Source organism: Cervus canadensis, chromosome 25 (assembly GCF_019320065.1).
Source record: "Cervus canadensis isolate Bull #8, Minnesota chromosome 25, ASM1932006v1, whole genome shotgun sequence".
NCBI classification, from domain to species: Eukaryota; Metazoa; Chordata; class Mammalia; order Artiodactyla; family Cervidae; genus Cervus; species Cervus canadensis.
Window position 1 is genome coordinate 40,123,960 of NC_057410.1, and position 24,216 is coordinate 40,148,175.

Sequence of the window (24,216 nt, forward strand, 5' to 3'; positions counted from 1 at the left end):
CATTGGAAAAGACCCTGATGCTGGGAGGGATTGGGGGCAGGAGAAGAAGGGGACAACAGAGGATGAAATGACTGGATGGCATCACGGACTCGACAGATATGAGTTTGAGTAAACTCTGGGAGTTGGTGATGGACAGGGAGGCCTGGCGTGCTGCAATTCATGGGGTCGCAAAGAGTCAGACATGACTAAGCAACTGAACTGAACTGAAACATGTTTCTAGATATAGCTCTAGATGAGGCCAAGAAAGACTTGCTTCAACTAATCAAATGTTAGCATATGTGACAAATACCACATTGGAGCATAAGTTTTAGTATGATTTTCTGGTTCAGTTTGACCATAAGAATTTACAAATTACAGACTTACTCCTTCAGCCTAGATCCCAAATAGAAGCACAGTCAACCTGCAGACACCTGCAGCCTATATGTCACACGAGTAAGAAATAAATCAAGGTATCTGTAAATTGCTACGATTCAGGGACTGCCTGTTATACAGAATAACCCAGTGAAAGAAAACTAACACGTCTCTCAAGATTAATTGTTTCACCCAAAGAGTAAAACTAACCTGAATAAGAACAGCAGCCTTCTCCTTCTGTTCTTGGATATTCATGGTACTTTTAATTTTTTCTTTCTTTAAAATAGTTTGGTTTTTGATGCAAGAATTTGGCTGGGATGTCAGGGGTCCTATTGCAGCAGGGTGTAGCTCTGCAGAGAGATGAATCTGCCTGCGCGCAGTGTAACCGCGCCAATATGCCTGGATCACCGTAGCAGCCACACTATTAAGAGGAGAAAAAATTATTTTTAGTATCCATAATATACAGCTGCAGATACGAGATCCTCATAAGCTATATTTATTTATAAATTAGACTATATAAAGTATTATTTTAAAATAATACCTGCTCTTTTATTTAACTGTAGTCATAGAAGTAAAAATAATATGGACACCTTCAAATCTGAAGGAGAGAAATGGGCCAGTAACTTAGTGATATGAGTCTTAGGGATTTTTGTTTCTTTTAAAGAGGAAGATATTACCGGGACTTTGTATGATAGTGGGAATTTGAGCCAGTATTAAGGGGGAAAAAGTGATGATGCGAAGAGGGGGACAAAGTAGGACTCAGTGTTGAGTTGGCAAGAGAGGATGGGATCTTGTTCACAGTGGGGAGGTTAGGTTTTGAGAAGAAGAAGGGCCCTCCTTCATTTTCAGAGAAAGGACTCATAAGAGCTTTGTGAGCTTCATTTTCCTCCCTGCCCATGGACAAATACATAAATCATTCTCTTACAAGCCCAGTGGTAAATTCTAACATTTTTCCAGTCTACGTCTATTGGCTATTATCTGGCATCCCATTAATCAGCATTGTGTTTCCCCATATCCCCATAAGCTGCCCAGCAACAATAGCAAAAATTTAACAGCAATGTATGTTGACTGTAATTGGGTTCTCAGTTTGCTTAATCATTTAATGCTTCATCATTGGATATGCTTTCCTTTTCCCACACAGATTACTGCAGAAATATTATCAAGGTACACGGTATAATCAATGTGCTAACTATTGTCTTAATTGTTTTTCAGAACCTTGAGTTCAGTTTTAAAAGACATATAAAGGAGAAGTGACTGATGCACATTCACTTTCCCAGGCTCCCTTGAAAAAGTTTCAATAATTTTATAACTGCCAAGCCCAAAGAAATTTTTTCTTTCTTTCTTTTTTTTTTTTCAAACAAAGTGAGTTTAAGGCAAAGTGGAATTAAGCAATAAACTGCCAGAAATGATGGATTCCAAGATGGTGCTTGTGGTAAAAAATCCACCTGCCAATGCAGGAAACTTAAGAAATGTGGATTTGATCCCTGGGTCAGGAAGATCCGCTGGAGGAGGACATGGCGACCCACTCAAGTATTCTTGACTGAAGAATCCCCATGGACAGAGGATCCTGGTGGGCTACGGTCCATGGGGTCACAAAGAGTCTGGAACTAATGAAGCGACTGAGCAGGTATGCAAAATGGAATGAGGTAATCATTTTCTGTTGTTATGAATATTGTTAGCAGCATCACCACCATTTTATGTAAAGCCTGTGGAAGTCTTCAATCTATTTTGCTATGAATTTAAATTAGTGGGTAAAACTTTCTGTGAAGAAAAATCATGTTTCAACAAAACATTTCCTCCTTCTAGGGTAAATGGTGCTCTTGTGTACTCAGTCATGTCTGACTCTTCGTGACCCCATGGATGATAGCCTGCAGGCTCTGCTGTCCGTGGAATTTTCCAGGCACCATACCAGGGTAAATAGAACTTAGTACATTTTGCCATGGAATTAATTCACATTTGATCATTCAATCATTAATTCATTCCTTCTTCTGTTGGACAAAAATGAGTTAACGAATTTGAAAAAGAGTAGATATGTGTATACGTATAACTGAATCACTTTGCTGTACACCTTAACTAACACAACACTGTTAATTAAATATGCTCCAACATCAAATAATTTTAAAAAAGATTAAAAAATGAGTTAAGGAATTTTAAGGCACAGTAATACCCTTGCATATTTGGGTGATAAAAAAAATCTGAAACCATATTTGCAATGTATAACTGGCAAAGAATGAAAAGTTGTTTAAACCAAAAGATTGAAAGATTAGTAAGAAAACACATTTAACCTGAGACAGTGTCTTATATTTCTCTACAGATACATACAAGTTTCACGGACTGTAATCCTGAGTGTCTTAGAAAACTGACCAGTCATTTAGCGCTTGAATTCCTCAGCCCACTGTCTTTAAAGTTTCCCAAGGAAGGAAATAAAAAGGTATATGAGGAATATTTTCCTCAGTGACACTAATAGTGGGACTGCTTTTCACCACACAGAAGGCAGTAAAAGGTAAAGAGGCTGACCTAGGGCTTCCTGAATGTCAGGAACTCTCCGTGTTGGGAAAAGCAGCTCATATTATTACTATCATCAGCATCATATTATTTTTTAAGTAAAAAACAATTATGCTAACAATGCCTTTAGCACAGGAACATATGAAAATTATACTGAGGAAACCAGAGCCCAACTAACGATGAATCTTCCTGAAACGCTGAATGGCAAGGTTCAGCAAGTGGGCATACATTTTCTTTTCCCTTTATTCTTTGGGTCTTTGGTTTGTCTATATCTTCAGTTCCTCATCCTTTCTTATTATTATTTGGCAATTTTATTTACCATGAATTAAAACAGCTCCATGTTATTTATCTGAAATTTCAATAGACAATGTCTGGAGTGTTTAGAGCTAAAAGGATTAAAACAGGTAATATCTAGGGTATCCTGGCTAAAACTATCCCAAAACATACCAACATACTTGGCATGCTGAATATTTTAGTGAAAGTGAAAGTCACTCAGTCACTTTCCGACCCTTTGTGACCCCATGGACTATACAGTTCATAGGATTCTCCAGGCCAGAATACTGGAGTGGGTAGCCTTTCCTTTCTCCAGGGGATCTTCCCAACCCAGGGATCAAACCCAGGTCTTCCGCAAAGCAGGTGGATTCTTTACCAGCTGAGCCACAAGGGAAGCCCAAGAATACTGGAGGGGTAGCCTATCCCTTCTCCAGTGGATCTTCCTGACCCAGGAATTGAACTGTGGTCTCTTGCATTGTACGTGGATTCTTTATCAACTGAGCTACGAGGGACTATTTTAAACTCAAGGGATTTGAGAAAAGGCGCAGGAGGGATTTTCTGACCTTCCCTGGAAGCATGTCCTAAGATCCTCATATGAGAGGTCTTTGTAGTATTTTAAGAATAATGGGATTGTTTTCTTATTAAAAGTTCATTTCAATTATTTAGAGATTAGAAGGCAGAAAAAATAATTTCACAGTTACTCAAATTAAATAATATTAGTTGATTAAATAAGAATCTGCCAAAATTCAACCAAATTAATCTGTACTGTATTTAATAATCTGTGCATATCATAAAACATAAGGAAATAGACATGAAATACGATAGGATTTAAAGCCTTTACCAAGTTATCATTATCCATAAAAATAATAAAACAGAACTGTAAAAGAAAAATGATCTATAAAACTTACATTTTTTCATGATGTTCAGTATTCTGGCAGTTCTCCAGTAGAAACCTTGTCCTTACTGTTTCAATGAACGGTATTCTTTTGCTGGGGAAACTGCTTGTCTTGCTGTCTTCTCTTTTCTGTTCTACTATTTCTTCCTGGTTTCTTTCTTTACTATCTTCACATAAGGAGGGGTTGGTTGATGAGGAATGACTAGGGCCAGAGTCCATCCATTTCTCAGAAATATCTGGTGATTTCAGTTTATATTCATTTGCAAAAGAGTAAAGAACACTATTTTGCTGTATGCTATCACTGTGTGTAGGAGGCAAATGATTTTGCTGGGCTTCTGATTCACCTCTCCTGGTGATACTTACATCCCCATGTTCATGAACACATCGACATTCATTACTAAGTGTCATCAATTTCTTAAAATAACAGCAGAGATTTTGTGCAACATCCAAGGTGAAAATATTTCTGAGCAAATAAATAATGAGGACATTTAATAAAAAGAATTATATCAGCAAATAGTAACACCTGTACAGACTTTGAAAACAACCCTGTGGTGACCTGACATGAATATTAAATTTTACTACAAAATTCATTAAAACTTGATTTCTGATTGTTTTTATAAAAACTGATCTCATTACTCACAAAAAGTGAAAATATTTCTGTAGTTAATCTCAATCCATTAATCTAAACAAAATATCTGAAAGTTTTAGAATCACTTTTATCCTAGGTATTTTTGGTACAAGTGAATGAGAAAAATCCATGCTTCTACTGCCATAAACACAAGAAATCATGGCTGCCTAAATTTGGAGAAGTTATTTATGAAACAAGATTAAAAGTACTTTGTACACTGACTTTTGCCATGCAAAATATTTGTATTGGACATTTAAACAAATAACTTACATTATGGGAAAGTTTTTATTTCCATTTTTCTCTGGAAAAAAAAAATCTGTTGCAAAGATAATTCAAATACTTTTAAGACATAAATGTCTGTGATTCTCCTGAATAATTGTTAGATTTAAGTATTCCAAGCAAAATGAAAGTTATATTTCCTAAAATGTAGAGATAGACACTTTCTATGTTTACAAATGGAGACATTAGCATAGATTTCCTCTAATATATGTTAATATATCCTTTTTGTTGGTGAATAATGCAGAAAAAGTTCCCTTCAATATTGGATGTCAACTGTTTATGGCTAAGTGTTGAATTCACCACCATTTATGATGTAACATAAAAATGGTCAATTTCCAATACTAAAGTGATACTTAATTGCAATAACAATAAATTCTTACAAATAACTGTAAATATAAATTTCAACATGAGGGTTAAGAGTCATCTTTACATAAAAATCATAGGTTACCATACATACACAAGGAGATATCAATTTAGATTTACAAAAATATAAATGTAAAATAAGCTATTTATTAAAAGTAAACATTATCCATAACAATTGGAATTACTTTTAAAGCTGTGAGATTTGTTTATAATCTGAATAGACTATATTAAAAAAACCCATTTAAATAGAAAACCCAACTCTTACATAGCATGAACATATACGAAAGTACAAATAACAAAAATTTAATATGTAATTTAGCAATTAATTTTAGACACTGGGAAGCACATTTCATTGTTCCATTTATAATGTAGACATCATATGAAAATATAAAATAACTTTTATTTTTCACATGTTTTTTGGAGTAGTATAAATGATAAAATAGAGTTTTAATATATCAATTATAATTCATTTATAGTAATACATTGAATTCATGTATCATGAATTTGGTCCCATCCCTTCATGGCAAATAGATGGGGAAACGATGGAAACAGTGACAGACTTCATTTTGGGGGTCTCCAAAATCACTGCAGATGGTGACTGCAGCCATGAAATTAAAAGATGCTTGCTCCTTGGAAGAAAGTTATGACCAACCTAGACAGCATATTAAAAAGCAGAGACATAACTTTGCCAACAAAGGTCTGTCTAGTCAAAGATATGGTTTTTCCAGGAGTCACATATGGATGTGAGAGTTGTACTATAAAGAAAGATGAGTGCCAAAGAACTGATGCTTTTGAACTGTGGTGTTGGAGAAGACTCTTGAGAGTCCCTTAGACTGCAAGGAGATCAAACTAGTCCATCCTAAAGGAAATCAGTCCTGAATATTCATTGGAAAGACTGATGCTGAAGCTGAAACTCTAATACTTTGGCCACCTGATGTGAAGAACTGACTCATTTGAAAAGACCCTGATGCTGGGAAAGATTGAAGGCAGGAGGAAAAGGGGATGACAGAGGATGAGATGGTTGGATGACATCACTGACTCTATTCACATGAGTTTGAGTAAGCTCCAGAATTTGGTGATGGACAGAGAAGCCTGGCATGCTGCAGTCCACGGGGTCATGAAGAGTCAGACACGACTGAGCGACTGAACTGAACTGAATTCAGAATTCAGAATTCAGGGTGGGGGGTATGAAGTTCTCTTTCTTTGATATATTTTTAGGACTCTGTTCTCAGCCTCTGTCCTCTGAATATGTGCATGTCTTGACTGCTTTTCTCCACTATACATCCATAATAACTTAATATATAATAATATGTGTAATATTATTCTTTATATAATAGATATATAATAAGTATGTTTTGTAAAACTTGACTTGCTCCATTGTGATTACTTATTTAGCTAATTTTCTCTTAATGAAATCATGAATTCTTTCAGGTCAAAATGTAATACTTAGCTTCTTATATGTCTTGTCCATCAATAATTGATGAATAATGTATGACTGAATAATTGAATGAATGAATGTTTGTATATTGTTGTGAAGCTATTTCATGCTTTCATTTATTTTAATCTAATTTTAGCCTTTAAAATATGCTCAAAATACAGATTAATACATTTCAAATAATAAAAGATGATGCTCATAAATTTCTTTTTTAAAGAGAAAATATTCCTAAAACATACTGTACAAGTCCAAAAAAGTAGCAGTATATTGATCAGAAAATTTTTAAATGCTTTGTATAAATTGCACTGTATCTTTTAATTACAAGAAGAAGATAACAGTCTTACCTGTCTCCAGTAATATATTTTTCACTTAGTAAGTTAAATTCTCTAATTTGGGACTGACAGTGTTCCAGGAAATGCTCTAATTCTAGTTTATAGTGTTCTTCAGTGTGACTTTCTGAATAAGAGGTTAACCTTTCACCATTCAGGATTCTTAGAGCAGGTAATATCTTAAGTAGAGAATGCCTATTAAAAATAGGAAAAAAATGAATAATCTTGAAAAGGAGAGTTTATATATAACATGATTTATGCATCTATTATTTAAATAATATAAGCAGAGAATACATCTCTGAAACTTATTGATTTTATAGAGAAAATTCTATTTTTTTTAAATTATGGTATCATGTCATGTATCAAGTAAGTTTTAGAGTTCTTGACACACATTTAATCATTTTCTTCTAAAACACAAATGGTAAATTCAAGCAGTTGGAAACGGGCTGGAAGTAGTAAATAAAAGTCTGCATTATGAGAAAGATAGTATCAGGTACACTCTTTTCTAAAATAAGATAATGTAACTCAAAGCTACTGTCTGTTTCAGAAGTAGGTGTAAATTCTGATCATTTCTCAGTGAAATAGGGTTAAAACAAAAATGGTGGTGATTACTCAATATTTCATGATCTGGAAAATCCAAAATTATGATATTTCTCCTTGAATCTTGGTAAGGATTATAATAAACAATCTCCAAAATATGAGCAAAAGTATTTATCAATTTAAAAGATTAATGCTATGAAAAAACAGGTCAGAAAGCAAAAGTGGTCTACCAAGCCCAGTCACTTTGAAGTACTTCCCAAGCTTTACACAAGAAAGCATGTAGGCTTCTTTTCACAAGGCTATTTATGGTCACAGGGGCAAACTAAACTTATTGAATGAGCAAAAGTTCTTACTAAGAAACTAACAGTTCCTATGAGGAAGATTATAAGTCACTGACAAAAGATATCAAAGAAGACTACATAAATGGAAAGATGTCCCATGGGGGAAAAAATCTGCAGATAAGAAGATTCAATACTGTCAAAAGTCAGTTCTTCCCAACTTGATCTAGAGATATTACATATTTAATTAAAATATCAGCAAGATATTTTGTGGATATCAACAAATTGATTTGAAAGTTATATAAACATGCAAAAGAGGCAGATAGTCTGCTTAATTTTGAAGAAAATTTGAAAGACTAACACTACCTGACTTCAAAATAATCTATGAAGCTACAGTAATCAAAATAATTAAGTAATGGCAAAAGAATAATCAAACAGATTGATGGAACAGAATAGAAAATGCAGAAATAGACCAATAAAGTCAGTACAATGGAGAAAAGAACACTTTTCAAATATTAGTGCTAGAGTAAGTGAGCATCCCTGTACAGAAAAATAAAAGAATCTAAACATCCAGATGCAGACTTCTTAAGCTTCACAGAAATTAACTCAAAATGGATCACAGACTTTAAAGCAAAATGCAAAACCCTAAAACTCCTATAAGAAAAAATGTAATAAAATCCAGATGACCTTGGGTATGGTGATGACTTTTTAGATACAATACCAAAGACATATCTATGAAAAAATTATTTATAAGTTGAACTTCATTAAAATTAAAAATTCCCATACCCAGGGACACTGTCAATTCAATGACAAGTCATACACTGGGAGAAAATATTTGCAAAAGACACATCTGATAAATTACTGTTATCCAAAATATACCAAAAAAATGCTTAGAACTCAATGATAATAAAATGAATGTCTTGGTTTAAAAGTGAGCCAAACATGTTAAAAGACATCTTACCAAAATATATAAATATGACAAACAAGCATTAATTAATGGATTGCAAATTACAACAATGAGATACTACTACCTACCTAGTAAAATGTCCACAATCCAAAACACTGATAACACCAAATGCTGGTGAGGATATGGAGAAACAGGAATTCTCATTAAGTGTTGGTGGTAATGAAAAATGGAAGACGTTTTGGAAGATAGTTTGGTGATTTCTTACCAAATTAAACATCTTTACTTTTGATCTAGCAATCAGTCTCCTTGGTATCTATCCAGATGAACTGAAAATATATGTTCATATAAAAACCTGCCCACATACGTTTACAGCAGTTTTATTTGTTTCAGCCAAAAATTGAAAACAACCAAGATGTCCTCCAGTAAGTGAAGTGAAAGATAAACTGTGATACATCCATACAGTATAAAATTATTTAGCATTAAAAAGAAATGAGCTATCCATCCATGAACAAATATAGAGGAAATGCAAATGTATATTACTGAGTGAAAAAAGCCAATCTGAAAAGGGCATATGTTGTATAATTCCAATTGTGCTACATTCTGGAAAAAAAAGCAAAACTATGTAGACAACAAGATTAATGGTTGCTTTAAGGGGTTGAAGCAAGCAAAGAAATGCTCAAAATTCTCCAAGCTAGGCTTTGACAGTACGTGAACTTACAGATGTTCAAGCTAGGTTTAGAAAAGGCAGAGGAACCAGAGATCAAATTGCCAACATCCACTGGATCACAGAAAAAGCAAGAGAATTCCAGAAAAAAACATCTGCTTCATTGACTATGCTAAAGCTTTTGACTGTGTAGATCACAACAAATTGTGGAACATTCTTAAACAGATGGAAACACCAGACTACCTTACCTGCCTCCTGAGCAACCTGTATGCAGGTCAAGAAGCAACAATGGACTGGTTGGGAAAGGAGTGCATCATGGCAATGTATTGTCACCCTGCTTATTAAATTTAAATGTAGAGTACATCATGCAAAATGCCAGGCTGGGTGAAGCACAAGCTGGAATCAAGATTGCCAGGAGAAAAATCTGTAACCTCAGATATCCCAATGACAACACACTTATGGCAGAAAGCAAAGAGGAACTAAAGAACCTCTAGATGAAGGTAAAAGAGAAGAGTGAAAAAGCTGGCTTAAAACTCAACATCCAAAAAATGAAGATCATGGCATCTGATCCTATTGTTTCATGGCAAATAGATGGGAAACAATGGAAACAGTGACAGACTTTTATTTTCTTGGGCTTCAAAATCACTACAAATGGTGACTGCAGCCATGGAATTAAAAGACGCTTGCTCCTTGGAAGAAAAGCTATGACGAAGTTAGACAGTATGTTAAAAAGCAGAGACATTACTTTGCCGACAAAGGTCCATCTAGTCAAACTATGGTTTTTCCAGTAGTCATGTATGGATATGAGAGTTGGACCATAAAGAAGGCTGAGTGCCAAAGAATTGATGCTTTTGAACTGTGGTGTTGGAGAAGACTCTTGAGAGTCCCTTGGACAGCAAGGAGATCCAACCAGTCCATCCTAAAGGAAATCAGTCTTGAATGTTCATTGGAAAGACTGATGCTGAAGCTGAAACTCCAATACTTTGGCCACCTGATGTGAAGAGCTGACTCATTAGAAAAGACCTTGATGCTGGGAAAGATTGAAGGCAGGAGAAGAAGGGGATGATAGAGGACGAGATGGTTGGATGGCATCACTGACTCAATGGACATAAGTTTGAGCAAGCTCCAGGAGATGGTGATGGACAGGGAGGCCTGGTGTGCTACAGTCCATGGGGTCACAACAAGTCGGACACGACTGAGCAACTGAAAAACAAGGGGCTAAAGTAGAGGGAGGGATGCAAGGGCAAGGCACAGAGAATTGTCGGGGCAGTAAAATGATCCCACACATCACCCCATGGTGGATGCATGTCATAGCACATTCAAAACCCATAGAAAGTAAAGCACCGAGAGTGAACTCTAATATAACACTGTGGAGTGTGGGTGATAAATATGTGTCAGTGCAGGTTCATTGACCATAAAAAGTGTACTGCTTTGGGACTTCCCTGGCAGTCCAGTGGTTAAGATTACACGATTCCAATGCAGGGGACACAGGTTTGATCTCTGGTCAGTTAACTAAGATTCCACTTGCCCTGTACCACGGCCAAAAAACAAAAGTATACTGCTTTGGTGTGGGATATTTACAGTGAGGGATATTGTACATGTGTGGGGACTGGGGGTGTGTGTGAACTTTCTCTACTTTCTGCTCAGCTTTGTTGTTAACCTAAAATTGCTCTAAAATAAATTTTGGTAATTAAAAAATGAAACAAGCAGTTCCTAAACACTAAATGAAGGATGGCAGGGTAAGAGTACTAAAATGCTAAGAGTTATGAATGCAAAGCCCTAATAACCACTATTCCTTCTACCTAGGTTGTGTAGTCAGGATTGATATAGCTATTTGTGCAAACACAGATGTAAAATATAATTTTAATTATTTTTTAGTGGAGGAAGTGGTCCATTAAGGCAAAAATGCATAAGGCTAACCAAAGTCATAATGCATCCTGTGTATAGTTTATGATCTTGGTAGCCTTGGTATTAAATAAAAGTCATCATAAGAGAGGTACAAATACATCTTTTTCAATGAAACAAAATAGAAGAATACCACAGTTTTCCATTTCCTGGGGACACAGTTGACTACCTCCCTACACTCCTCCAACCACTCCAGAAATACTGCCTTACAGATAACAGATAAGAGAAAAAAAATTAGATTTAGATTTGGTTCTTCAGGGTAATTATTAAATGTTTTACAATGTTAAGAAGCAGATAAAAGCTTTGCTAATAATAAAGAGTGTAAGCTGTTAAAAATTTGAGCCCATACATTTTGAGCTTTTAAAAATTATTTATTTTTAATTGAAGGATAATTACAATATTGTTAGTTTTTGCCATACATCAACATGGATCAGCCATAGCTATACATACATCCTCTCCCCCTTGAGTCTCCCACTCAACTCCCAACCCATTCCCCGCCCCTGCCCCCTGGCCCAGGTTGTCACAGAGCCCCAGTTTTGAGATCCCTGAGTCATATAGCAAACCCTCCCTGGCTATCTATTTTACATATGTTAAAAAATATGGATTGGCTTATGAATTAATGTGTCGCCCTTGCACAGGGGCCATGCTAATCTTCTCTGTATCATTCCAATTTTAGTATACGTGCTGCCGAAGCTAGCACTATTTTGAACTTTTTTAGGTGGCTTGAAGTTAGAAATGCTTATCAATTCAAAAACTACCTACAATGCTTACCACAAAGGGTTAAGTATCTGGCCTATATTGTGTTTCTGCTTAGAGTTGTATTAAGACATGATTCAAAAGCAGAACATTACCTTAAGATAATAGCTATTCATCACAGGTGGTAAGGTAAGCAGAGGCATTCACCTCAGAGGTACAATATTAAATATAACAGGAAATCTTTAACTAAGGCTTCCCTTGTGGCTCAGTGGGTATAGGATCTGCCTGCAATGCGGGAGACCTGGGTTCAATCCCTGGGTTGGAAAGATCACATGGAGAAGGGAAAGGCTACCCACTCCAGTATTCTGGTCTGGAGAAACTCCATGGACTCTACAGGCCATGGGATCCCAAAGAGTTGGACACAACTGAATGACTTTCAATTTCACTTTTTCATCAAAGCAAAGAAATATTCAATCCTACCAAATAATTTATTACAGTACTAAGGAAGCAACATTGTATTCTAACTATTCATAAAAATACCAAGTCAAATTTCTTTAAGATAAGACTGTGATGTCAAAATAACTTATTTAATTATAATTATAAAATGTCAAGTGTGAAAAAAATGATTTTTGAGAGGTGATAATACAGAGTGTTGAAAGTTAAGGCCATATTGGTGTTCATAATGCTTTAAAATGCTCCATTTCTATTACTGGTAAATTTTTTAAAAAATTAAATCTCCTAAATTATAGAAGAGCAAATAAAAGGCTTTTAGTAACTTGGTAGACCCAGCAATTCCACTCCTGGGCATACAAAACGAGGAAACCAGATCTGAAAGCAACACGTGTACCCCAATGTTCATTGCAGCACTGTTTACAATAGCCAGGACATGGAAGCAACCTAGATGCCCATCAGCAGATGAATGGATAAGGAAGCTGTGGTACATATACACCATGGAATATTACTCAGCCATTAAAAAGAATTCATTTGAATCAGTTCTAATGAGATGTATAAAACTGGAGCCCATTACACAGAGTGAAGTAAGCCAGAAAGATAAACCCCAATACAGTATACTAACGCATATATATGGAATTTAGAAAGATGGTAACGATAACCCTATATGCAAGACAGAAAAACAGACACAGATGTATAGAACAGACTTTTGGACTCTATGGGAGAAGGCGAGGGTGGGGTGATCTGAGAGAACAGCATCGAAACATGTATATTATGAAGTGTGAAACAGATCGCCAGCCCAGGTTGGATGCATGAGACAAGTGCTCGGGGCTGGTGCACTGGGAAGACCCAGAGAGATGGGATGGGGAGGGAGGTTCGGGGGGGTTCAGGATGGGGAACACATGTAGATCCATGGCTGATTCATGTCAATGTATGGCAAAAACCACTACAATATTGTAAAGTAATTAGCCTCCAACTAATAAAAATAAATGGAAAAAAATTTTAAAAAAAACTTGGTGGAAATAGTTCTTGAGAATAGCAACATTTCTAATTCTTTGGGTACCAAGCAAATATCAATCTGATACCTTGATTTCCAGAATGAACCTGATTAGCTGACGAAATGAGTTATGCCAGTGACAGGCTCCAGTCCTTGAAATAGGTTCCCAGGAGGCGCTAGTGGTAAAGAAGCTGCCTAACACTGCAGGAGACTTAAGAGACGTGGGTTTGATCCCTGGGTCAGGAAGATCCCGGGAAGAAGGGAATGACTATCCTTGGACAGAGGAGCCTGGACAGAGGAGCCTGGCAGGCTATGGTCCCTGGGGTCTCAAAGAGTTGGACATGACCGAAGCAATTGTGCACACATGCATACCTTGGAAGGGAAATTAATAAAGCATATTATCTTATCATAAGTTGCATTCTTAGGGGTTGCTGCTGCTACTGCTAAGTCACTTCAGTCGTGTCTGACTCTGTGTGACCCCATAGACGGCAGACCACCACGCTCCCCCGTCCCTGGGATTCTCCAGGCAAGAACACTGGAGTGGGTTTTTGCATTTTCCTTCTCCAGCGAAGCACTGCATTTTCCTTCTCCAATGCATGAAAGTGAAAAGTGAAAGTGAAGTCGCTCAGTCTTGTCCGACTCCTAGTGACCCCATGGACTGCAGCCTACCAGGCGCCTCTGTCCATGGGATTTTCCAGGCAGGAGTACTGGAGTGGGGTGCCATTGCCTTCTCCGTCTTAAGGGTTAGGTAAAGCTAACTATCTTTTCCTTGAGGGTATAATCATTTCAGTAAGCGGTTGTATATACAAAACTTTTCACCAGGATGGTGGCCCCATGGTGACAGTGCAGATGAAGTAACACTGGTGAGACGCTCGCGAGCAGACATCTTTCAGGTCTCAGTATGGCTAAGTGAGGAGTCAGTAAAAAGAAGGCAATGCTCATGCTGCTCGCATGAGAACCGCAGGGTCTAACACTTCTGTCTTTGCCTTAGTCACTCCCTAAATTCATTGAGATGAGAATTCAAGGCAGATCTTATGTGGGTCTCTAACCCCCAGGGGAGTGTTTCTGAAAAGCTTGTCCTTGAACTACTGCTTCAGTAGTGCTTGGGATGTTTTTTGAAACGAAGAGTCTTCAGCTACACATAGCCCTCTACTGGCAGGTTTGGGGAAATCTATATATATACATATATATTTTTTTTTTTTTTCCTTTTTTTAATTCAGTCTTTCATGTGCACTTTAAAGAATAAAACCACTACATTGGGAAGGAAATAGACCACAGCATGTTATGCTAAAATCAGAGACAGTCAAGTTTGAAGTAAAAAAAAAACCAAAAAACAAGTTCAAATCATTTATAAATTATCTTAAATTAAAAAAATAGCTTTCATTTTTCTTAAAGAAACTTATACTCTATATATCAATGATATCAGAAGAATTTGCTAAAATAAGAGACACTGTGGTCTCTGGGTGGTCACATTCCAATGATATGTCACTGGTTAACATTGCCATTGGTTTTATATAAAAGGTGTGAAGGTGTTTTTAGAAAACTATCCCTGTAACTCTAAAGCTCAACAGTACATAGCAAATACATAAATAATTCAGACATATTTCTATTCAGAAATAATTGATGGTTGGAATGAAGAGCCATTTTAACCAAATAAACCAATACCATCCAAGAGGCAAAAAAATAAGACTTTGTTTTATCTGATTAAGGATCAGATTAATATTTTACCACAAATATCTTATTTAATAAAATAAATGTTTATGTTTCAGACAACCAAAGTAATGAAAAAGACATTCAGAGATAACACAGGACGGTAGAGTTTTTTCTAGGTGGTGCAACTGTCATCATGCGGAGGCTGTTGAGATGTTAACTGACACCAGATCAGTGTGGGGAGAAGTGATAGCTTTATCACCAAATGCTATATTTTGGACATATTAATAGTTACTGATATAGACTCATTAAGTATAATATTTTAGCTACACATAATCAGCCTAGAGAATGTGGGACAACAGACCTTGAATTTTTATGTTTGGAATATTTTGATGTTATACTCATCACCTTTATATAAAATAGTTCCCAGTTCATTTTAGTTACACTGTTTTGAACTTTGGATGTAAACATGTAGTTTGGTGGGATCTTGAAGAGTGTGACAGTGTCTTGAAATTTGTGAATTACATAATAAATATCCAGACTGGACTAATGTTTTATTTGAACAATTTTTTTTCTTGAATCTTTTTTTGAAGAACAGTAGTCAGATTTGTATAAATTAGTAGTGCATGGATTGGCTTTAAATTCAAATGCAGCCTTATAAAGACTCTGTGATAAATATATTAGAAAGTGCTGTAACAAGTTGATTCATGTGTGAAATGAAGTATAAGGACACTGTGAGATCTCAGCCTTAGTTTTTCCAGCTGGGCTCCTCCTAGTCAAGGGCTGAATCAATATTTCATTTAGTGAAAACTTCCTGGTGAATATTCTGTCACTTAAGAAGCTCTATTAATCATTCATGAATGAAACACATTCCCAAAGGAAATTCCAAACTGAGTCTGTGGATTAAGTTTTAAAAAGAGATTTTTTAGTACATCAGTTTTGTTCGTGTTATCACTGGCTGGACATGAAAGTAAGAAACCAATTGGGAAAATCTATAACTAATCCCTTTGTTGGTATCAAGGGGTTATGTAAAGTTCAGCGGAACACACTAGTAAAAGTTTGAGTTGATCCTTTCATTAACAAATCCATATTTTATAGATCACCAGATTTTAACCTCTTTAGATAAGTGAATCTCTTCTTAAAATTATGAAAACTGTATTAGGGCAACTGGATCTATATGAAATTTGATAGGTAAAATTTGCAAGTTGGTATTGTTCTAGTTCAGAAAGACTAATTTAAACATAGATAATATCATAGCTAAATAATTGTACATATAAATACTAATCTATTTTCTCTCAGTATTACTTCTAATTAAATAGTTTCTTTAAAACTATAAAGTATATATACTAAGTGCAGTAAAATGTGAATATTATCTTTATATACTTCTTACAATAGGTTATATCAGTAGGTTTTACAACAAGCATATTTTATTCAATTAAATAAGTGATATTTTCTACAAACAAAATAACAAAAAATAAAAGATTATTCAGGACATAGGTTTGCTTTTAGCTGCTACAACTTGCAACATGGCAGCCGTTTAGATGGGAACTGATCCCAGATCAACAACAGAATTCATGTCCTATTTGCCCAACACCTAATAGTAAAACCATTATCCCCTTGCTCTGAATAATGTACATAATTGCCATTTGATTTGTCATTGTATGCCAATTCTATAACTTATTCTCTATAGTTACTTGGGAAAATAAAAATGTCTCTCTAGAAACAACCCATTAGACATCTTTATAATAAATAATAACACCTGTCAAACAGTCCTTCAGACATAACTGCACTCTCTATATGGATTCCGAGAGTGAGGACCCAAACGTGGGGATTAGCGCTCTAAATCTCAATGTAAGAGAAGCAGTCCTAGATTGTGAGTTAGGGCACCTGTATGGGGACTTGACCGCTTCTATTCCAGAAGATGAAGTCCTTCACCAAGCTGGCATAAGGTCTAGAAATATAGTCAGGTGGCCTTTTCACATCTACACACACATTCTTTAAATACTTGTAATTTCTGATCACCATCTAATTTGTTGTTAACTAACAGTTGACATTTCCTATGATAACTTGTCCTAAGATCAGTTTCTCAGGAAACTTGGAGAATTTCACAAATACTATGGTCCCCAAGGAGTCTGAAGACTCCAATTTTAGAACTCCAGATATTGATAATTACTGAAAATCAAGAATAATATAAATTGTCAACTGGGAAAATGACATTTTCAGTCACAAAAGTAAAACTGAGTAAGTTCAATAGAAAAATTAGTGGCTGAAACATGTATTTTTTACATGTTTACACATTATAATGTAATTAAATTTAATAATGTATACTTTCAACAAATAACTTGGATGTCATACAAGGACGCTATAAGAATCTGTACAATAACTGGGGCTACTTCTACTACTTAATTTTAGCCATTTTTAATGCTAGCATTTTCATTTAATTTGGCTATTTCTCCTTAACTTCTTGCCAGTTTTCTGCTGAAAACAAGCTTCCCCAAACACTATTGTCATTTTCACATAACTGTTGAAAATCTCTCTGTAACTCCTTAAAAATAAAGGCTAGCATTATCAAGTGTGTTTCTGTTAGGGATGGCTATAAAGTGCTGCTGCTGCTAAGTCACTTCAGTCGTGTCCGACTCTGTGCGACCCCATAGACGGCAGCCCACCAGGCTCCCCCGTCCCTGGGATTCTCCAGGCAAGAACCCTGGAGTGCGTTGCCATTTCCCCTCCATAAAAACTGCTACCACGTGGTAACACATATATTTGCTCCTCATAGAGACTGCTCTGCTCTGATACTCATGTTCTTCCCTAGGTTTCCCGGCTTTCTTTGCAGTTAGTTTGGCCATGGGATTAGTTATAGGCCATACAATATGAGAGAAGTGATACCTACCACTTTTGAGGGCAGAGTGGTTAAATGTCAGTTGTTTTTCTGGTGGTCATTTTCCCCCACCACAATCTACTACCTATAAAAATGAAGTTATGTTCAAGTTTTGTGACACAGAGTCACACAATGGAAGCAGGCTGAGTTTCTGAATCTGCTTAGAAGAGACAGGCCAACCTAACATCAGACATAATGCAAACAAAAAATTTCTACTGATGGAACCACATAGATTTCTGAGTTCCTTGTTGTGTGGTATAACCTATATTACCCTAATGAATCTATCTTATGAGATAGGTACTATTATCATACCCATTTTACAGATGAAGGAAGAGGCATAGCAAAATGAAGTAACTTGAGCAAGGCAAACATCTAGGCAGTGGTAGAACTAGATATGCACATGAGCAGTTTACTCTCCAGGCTTGAAAAATACATGTTTGGTGTATGTTTTCAGGATAAAAGAGACTTTTTATCCTAGACATGAAAGTTACTATCTGGCCATAATATAACACATGAAAAAGCAGAACACAATGTTGAAATTCTGGCTTCAGAACTCAAATAACACCCCTGACAATCACTTCCTAACTGAGCAAATTACAAGGTATCCATGCTTCAGGAAATACTCTGTAAAATGAGAACGATAATTACAGAACCCAACTCAGTTGCTGTGACGTGAAGGATCATGTACAGGTACTTAGCCCATTTGACACGCTATAAGCCTAAGTACCTGATTTCTTCCTTCTTTCCAGTGGTATTTCTCACTATACCCACTTTACCTGAACACACTGGTCTTTTACAGACCGTAACTTCATCTTTCACATTCCCTCCTCTTTTGAATATTTCCTCTATCAGAAGTGCTTTTTGCTTTTAGTTTGATCCTTTAATTAAATTAAATATAATTTTTTTTGATGCTGGCAAAGTGCTGCACTCAATATGCCAGCAAATCTGGAAAACTCAGCACTCGGCAGTGGCCACAGGATTGGAAAAGGTCAGTTTTCATTCCAATCCCAAAGAAAGGCAATGCCAAAGAATGTTCAAACTACTGCACAATGACACTCATCTCACAGGCAAGCAAAGTAATGCTCAAAATTCTCCAATCCAGCCTTCAACAGTATGTGAACCATGAACTTCTAGATGTTCAAGCTGGGTTTTAAAAAAGCAGAGGAACCAGAGATCAAATTGCCAACATCCGCTGGATCATCAAAAAAACAAGAGAGTTCCAGAAAAACATCTACTTTTGCTTTGTTGACTACACCAAAGCCTTTTACTGTGTGGATCACAACAAACTGGAAAATTCTGAAAGAGATGGGAATACCAGACCAGCTGACCTGTCTCCTGAGAAACCTGTATGCAGGTCAAGAAGCAACAGTTAGAACTGGACATGGAACAGCAGACTGGTTGCAAATTGGGAAAGGAATATGTCAAGGCTGTATATTGTCACCCTGTTTATTTCACTTATATGCAGAGTACAGCATGTGAAATGCTGGGTTGGATGAAGCACAAGCTGGAACCAAGATTGCGGGGGAAAATCAGTAACCTCAGATATGCAGATGACACCACCCTTATGGCAGAAAGTGAAGAGTAACTAAAGAGCCTCCTGATGAAAGTGAAAGAGGAGAGTGAAAAAGTTGGCTTAAAGCTTAACATTCAGAAAACTAAGATCATGGCATCCAGTCCCATCACTTCATGGCAAATAGATCGGGAAATAAATGCAAATAGTGAGAGACTATTTTTGGGGGGTTCCAAAATCACTGCAGATGGTGACTGCAGCCATAAAGTTAAAAGACACTTGCTCCTTGGAAGAAAAGCTATGACCAACCTAGATAGCATATTAAAAAGCAGAGACATTATTTTACCATCAAAGGTCCATCTAGTCAAAGCTACGGTTTTTCCAGTAGTCATGTATGGTATGGATGTGAGAGTTGGACTATAAAGAAAGCTGAGTGCTGAAAGAATTGATGCTTTAGAACTGTGATGTTGGGGAAGACTCTTGAGAGTTCTTTGGACAGCAAGGAGATCCAACCACCCAACCCTAAAGTAACTCAGTGTTGAATATTCATTGGAAGGACTGATGCTTCTTAAAGCTGAAACTCCAATACTCTGGCCACCTGATGTGGAGAATCGACTCATTGGAAAAGCCCCTGATGCTGGGAAAGATTGAGGGCAGGATGAGAAGGGGACGAAGGAGGATGAGATGGTTGGATGGTATCACCAAAGCGATGGACATGAGTTTATGCAGGGTCTGGGAGTTGGTGGTGGACAGGGAAGCCTGATGTTTTGAAGTCCATAGGGTCGCAAACAGTCAGACATGACTGAGCAACTGAACTGAACTGATTGTGAGGCATGCTGGATCTTAGTCCCCCAACCGGAGACTGAATCCATTCACCCTGCAGTGGAATCTTGGAGTCTTAACCACAATACTGCCAGGCAACTCTCCGATTTTCAGTATTACCAAACTATTGCAAGATTAACTCAAAGTTTGCCTCATAGGTGCAGGCAGTTTCCCCTGGTCACACTAAATTAAGATATTTCCAAATTTATAAGGCATATCTGCTGTCTAAAATAATCATATGACACTTGTATTTCATTGCTTTTATTATTATTTTATTAGGTACTAAAATTTGAGTTAAGAATAGATTTTGGAGCTAGACTGCATAGATTTGAATCCTGGGTCTTCGACTTGCTAGCTGTGTGAACTTGGGTAGGTGACTTAGCCCTTTCTGCTGATATAAAGTTGGGATATTAGGTAGCTATTTCATTATCATAGTGTGAGGATTAATCAAAAACAGCACTGGGCACAAAGTAAATGCTATATCAGTATTTGTCATCGTTAGCGTTCATGGTTATCATTTTTTGCATACATTTTCTATCTCTAACAAGATTATAAAAATGACTTGAAATCATGGGTTACATTGAATTGCCCTTATAATGTCCAACATGTTAGGACACTGACTACATGTAGTAGGCACACACTAAATACTTGGTGATTAAATAAGCACCCACATACAGTCTGGTTGGCCTAGTAATAGTAAATAACAGATTTTTGTGCGCTTACCACATTCCAGGGATTATTGCCAACAGAATATGTGTATTATCCCATTCAAATCTAGTGGTTATGCCATAAGAATAGGTACAATTATTATCCTTATTTTACCAGTGAAGATTCACAGACATAGAAAAGCTAAGTTACTTTTCCAGGATCACAAAGCATGGGGCAGGAAGATGTCCTTGTTTAAAAACACAATTATTTCCAAACTTCATTGCACCTTGAATCACCCAAAAGGCTTGACAAAGATTACTGGGAATCATGTGCTACCTTCTGGTTTGGTGGACCTGGGTAGAGTGTAAGATTTTGCACATCTAACAGGCTAGCAGGTGATGATGAAGGGGCACCCAGCTTTAAGAACCACTGCACTGGGTTACACTCTTTCCTCCAAGCTACACAACTTAAATTACACTTGGAAACAGATGTTTCTAAGCCAGAGGTTGACAGGTTCTATTCTAAAACATGTGGAACATACCAGGTTTGCCTATCAAACAGTGTAACATGAGAAATTTATGTGGAAACTGAGCTTTAAAGCAAAAAGAAAGAAAAATAGATTTTCTAGCAAAAAGATAATAACTCTTCTGTGATAATCAAGTTATCAGTAAACAGCAAATCATACAGGTCTTTGACTTGGTGTAAAAAGCTGCTATTTTCTTAAATAAAGGTCAATGAACAAATTTAAGAACCCAATACATCTAGAAAGAGAATGTCATAGGTTTGCAGTGATCTTAAACAAGGGAGAGAACAGTGACTACTCCCTAGACTCTTATCTTGTTCTACAAGTGGCTTAAGTCAGGTACAGGGATTTTAAACATAATCAGATCCTTGGTTTTTTGGTAAGATATCTTATATTCCTCTGAAATACTCAGAAAAACAAGGACCTTTTTGGCTGTGGTCATATATCACAAGGAAACCAAATCAGGGCAAAAAGTCAACTGCTTCCACCCTAGGATTGGATGTACACAACCTTTTTTTCAGTTATTCATTTCTCCCCGTCTGTATTTTGTTCATAAATGTATTTTGCTATCTGATCAAACTGATAAGACTTGCTAACTTGATTCAAAATTAGTATTTTTGAAATAGATTTTCCTACCTGAATTTTAGTAAGTGTTTGCCTTTCCCTACACTTAGCAAGTTGCCAAATCCACCTTCCTAAATTAGGCTACAAGCCCAGTCCACTTTGGCTTGTTTTGCCTTGATAAATCCATGTCCTGATATGACACAAACGTCAAATTTATAATAATTCATGGTAAATCATTTAACAAATGCATGCTGCTAGACATAAAAAGAGACAGGAGTTCAGGCTATAAACATCATCAGTCCTAGAAAATTCCAAATTGCATATGCAAAGTTTTTCAGTAGACTAGGATGTAATTCACCTAGAACTGGTAAATGAGCCAGGATATGTGAGAGAAAAACCACTTAGAGCCAAGGGAAATAACAAGTGGGAAGCAAATAGCAAATATTAGAGGAACCCACAGGAGGATAAGAATAATTCTCATCAGCCAAAGTCAAAAGGATACATAGAAGAGACATTAGGCAGAATACTAAGAAAGTTGGAGTCACAGTAGTTGGGCTAAATTAGTACTAGTCTAAATAAAGATTTCTTTGAGATTTCTCTAACAGAACTTAAAAGGAAGTTTTGAAATCATCTCACTAATTCCAAGTAACATATTAAACAGACAGTGCATGTCAGAAGCAAAATATCAACATATATTATGTAAAGGAAAAGATGAAAATTAAGGAATCAACAAGTAGAAAAATTTAAATGTCCAGAATATAATCAAAATTGTCTGGGCATGCAAGAAGTAGGAAAATCAGGATAAGAAAAAAAAATTAATAAAAATAGACCTCAAAATGAGGGAGATGATTAAATTAACATATAAGGATGTTAAGACAGCTATTATAAATATAATCCATATGTTCAAGATGATTCAGAAATATATGAACATGATTAAGAGAGAAACTGTAAATGTTAAAAAAATGAAGAAAACTTGTAGAAATGAAAATCATAATATCTAATCTGAACTGAAAAACAGTTTAGGTGGGATTAACTGCAGAGCAGTTACACAAGAAGAAAATATCAGAGGATTTGAAGCCACAAATAACTAGTAATAGTTACATACGCAATAACTAGTAAGACTGAAATAGAGGCAGAAAACAAAAACAATAAATATAAGAACAAAGCAATAGTGACTTCAAGGATATATCAAGTGGTCTAATATTAGTGAAGTTGGAGTTCTCATAGGAGAAGATAGAAGGAAGCAGAAAAAAATACTTAAAAATAATGGCCAAAATTTTTCACAATTTTATGGAAACTATAAATCCACTATATCCAAGAGGTTCAATAAATTCTAAGCAGAGTTGCAGCAACACGGATGGACTAAAAATTATCATGATAAGTGAGGTGTATCAGACAAAGACAAATATCATATTATATCACTTATATGTAGAATCAAAAAAGTGATACAAATGCACGTATTTACAATACAGAAATAGACTCACAGACTTAGAAGACAGACTTATGGTTACCAAAGAATAAAGGCAGGGAAGAGGGATACCCTGGTGGCTCAGTGGTAAAGAATCTGCCCCCAATGCAGGAGACGAAAGAGACACAGGTTTGATCCTGGGTCGGGAAGATCCCCTGGAGAAGGAAATGGCAACCCACTCCAGTATTCTTGCCTGGGAAATCCCAAGGAGAGAGGAGCCTGGCAGGCGATAGTTCATGAGCTTGCAAAAAAGTCAGACATGACTTAGTGACTGAATAACAACAAAATTAACAGATATATATACTATTACATATAAAATAAACAATAAGGACCTACTGTATAACATAGGGAACTATATTCAATATCTTATACCTATAATAGAAAAATTCTGAAAAGAATACACACACACAAATAACTGAATCATGTTGCTATTCTGAATCTGAAACTAACACAACATGGTAAAACAAATCTACAGCAATTAGAAAAACACTAAGCAAATAAACAAGGGAAAAATTCTAAGGAGAGTTAATCTATCTAAAACTACATCAAAACACGTTATAATCAAATTGCTAAAAACCACTGATAAAATCTTAAAAGTACCCAGAGAAAGAGAAATGAAGACAAGAATGTCCACAGACTTCTTAGAAACAGTGAAAGC

The 24,216-nt window shown here is 36.2% G+C and overlaps 1 protein-coding gene and 1 non-coding gene across 2 annotated transcripts in view; both read right to left on the reverse strand.

The window, feature by feature from the left end:
• Positions 1-24,216, reverse strand: part of LRRIQ1 (leucine rich repeats and IQ motif containing 1) — a 183,989-nt gene that overhangs the window by 100,097 nt on the left and 59,676 nt on the right. Inside the window, exons 14-16 of the mRNA XM_043446604.1 lie at positions 7,074-7,253; positions 4,038-4,487; positions 562-772 (exon numbers count right to left, since the gene is read on the reverse strand). Coding sequence (XP_043302539.1) covers positions 562-772; positions 4,038-4,487; positions 7,074-7,253 — 841 coding nt within the window. The remainder of the gene's footprint in view (positions 1-561; positions 773-4,037; positions 4,488-7,073; positions 7,254-24,216) is intronic.
• LOC122427921 lies at positions 11,946-12,052 on the reverse strand. Its single transcript, XR_006265611.1, has one exon. It is a non-coding gene; the product is annotated as a U6 spliceosomal RNA (small nuclear RNA).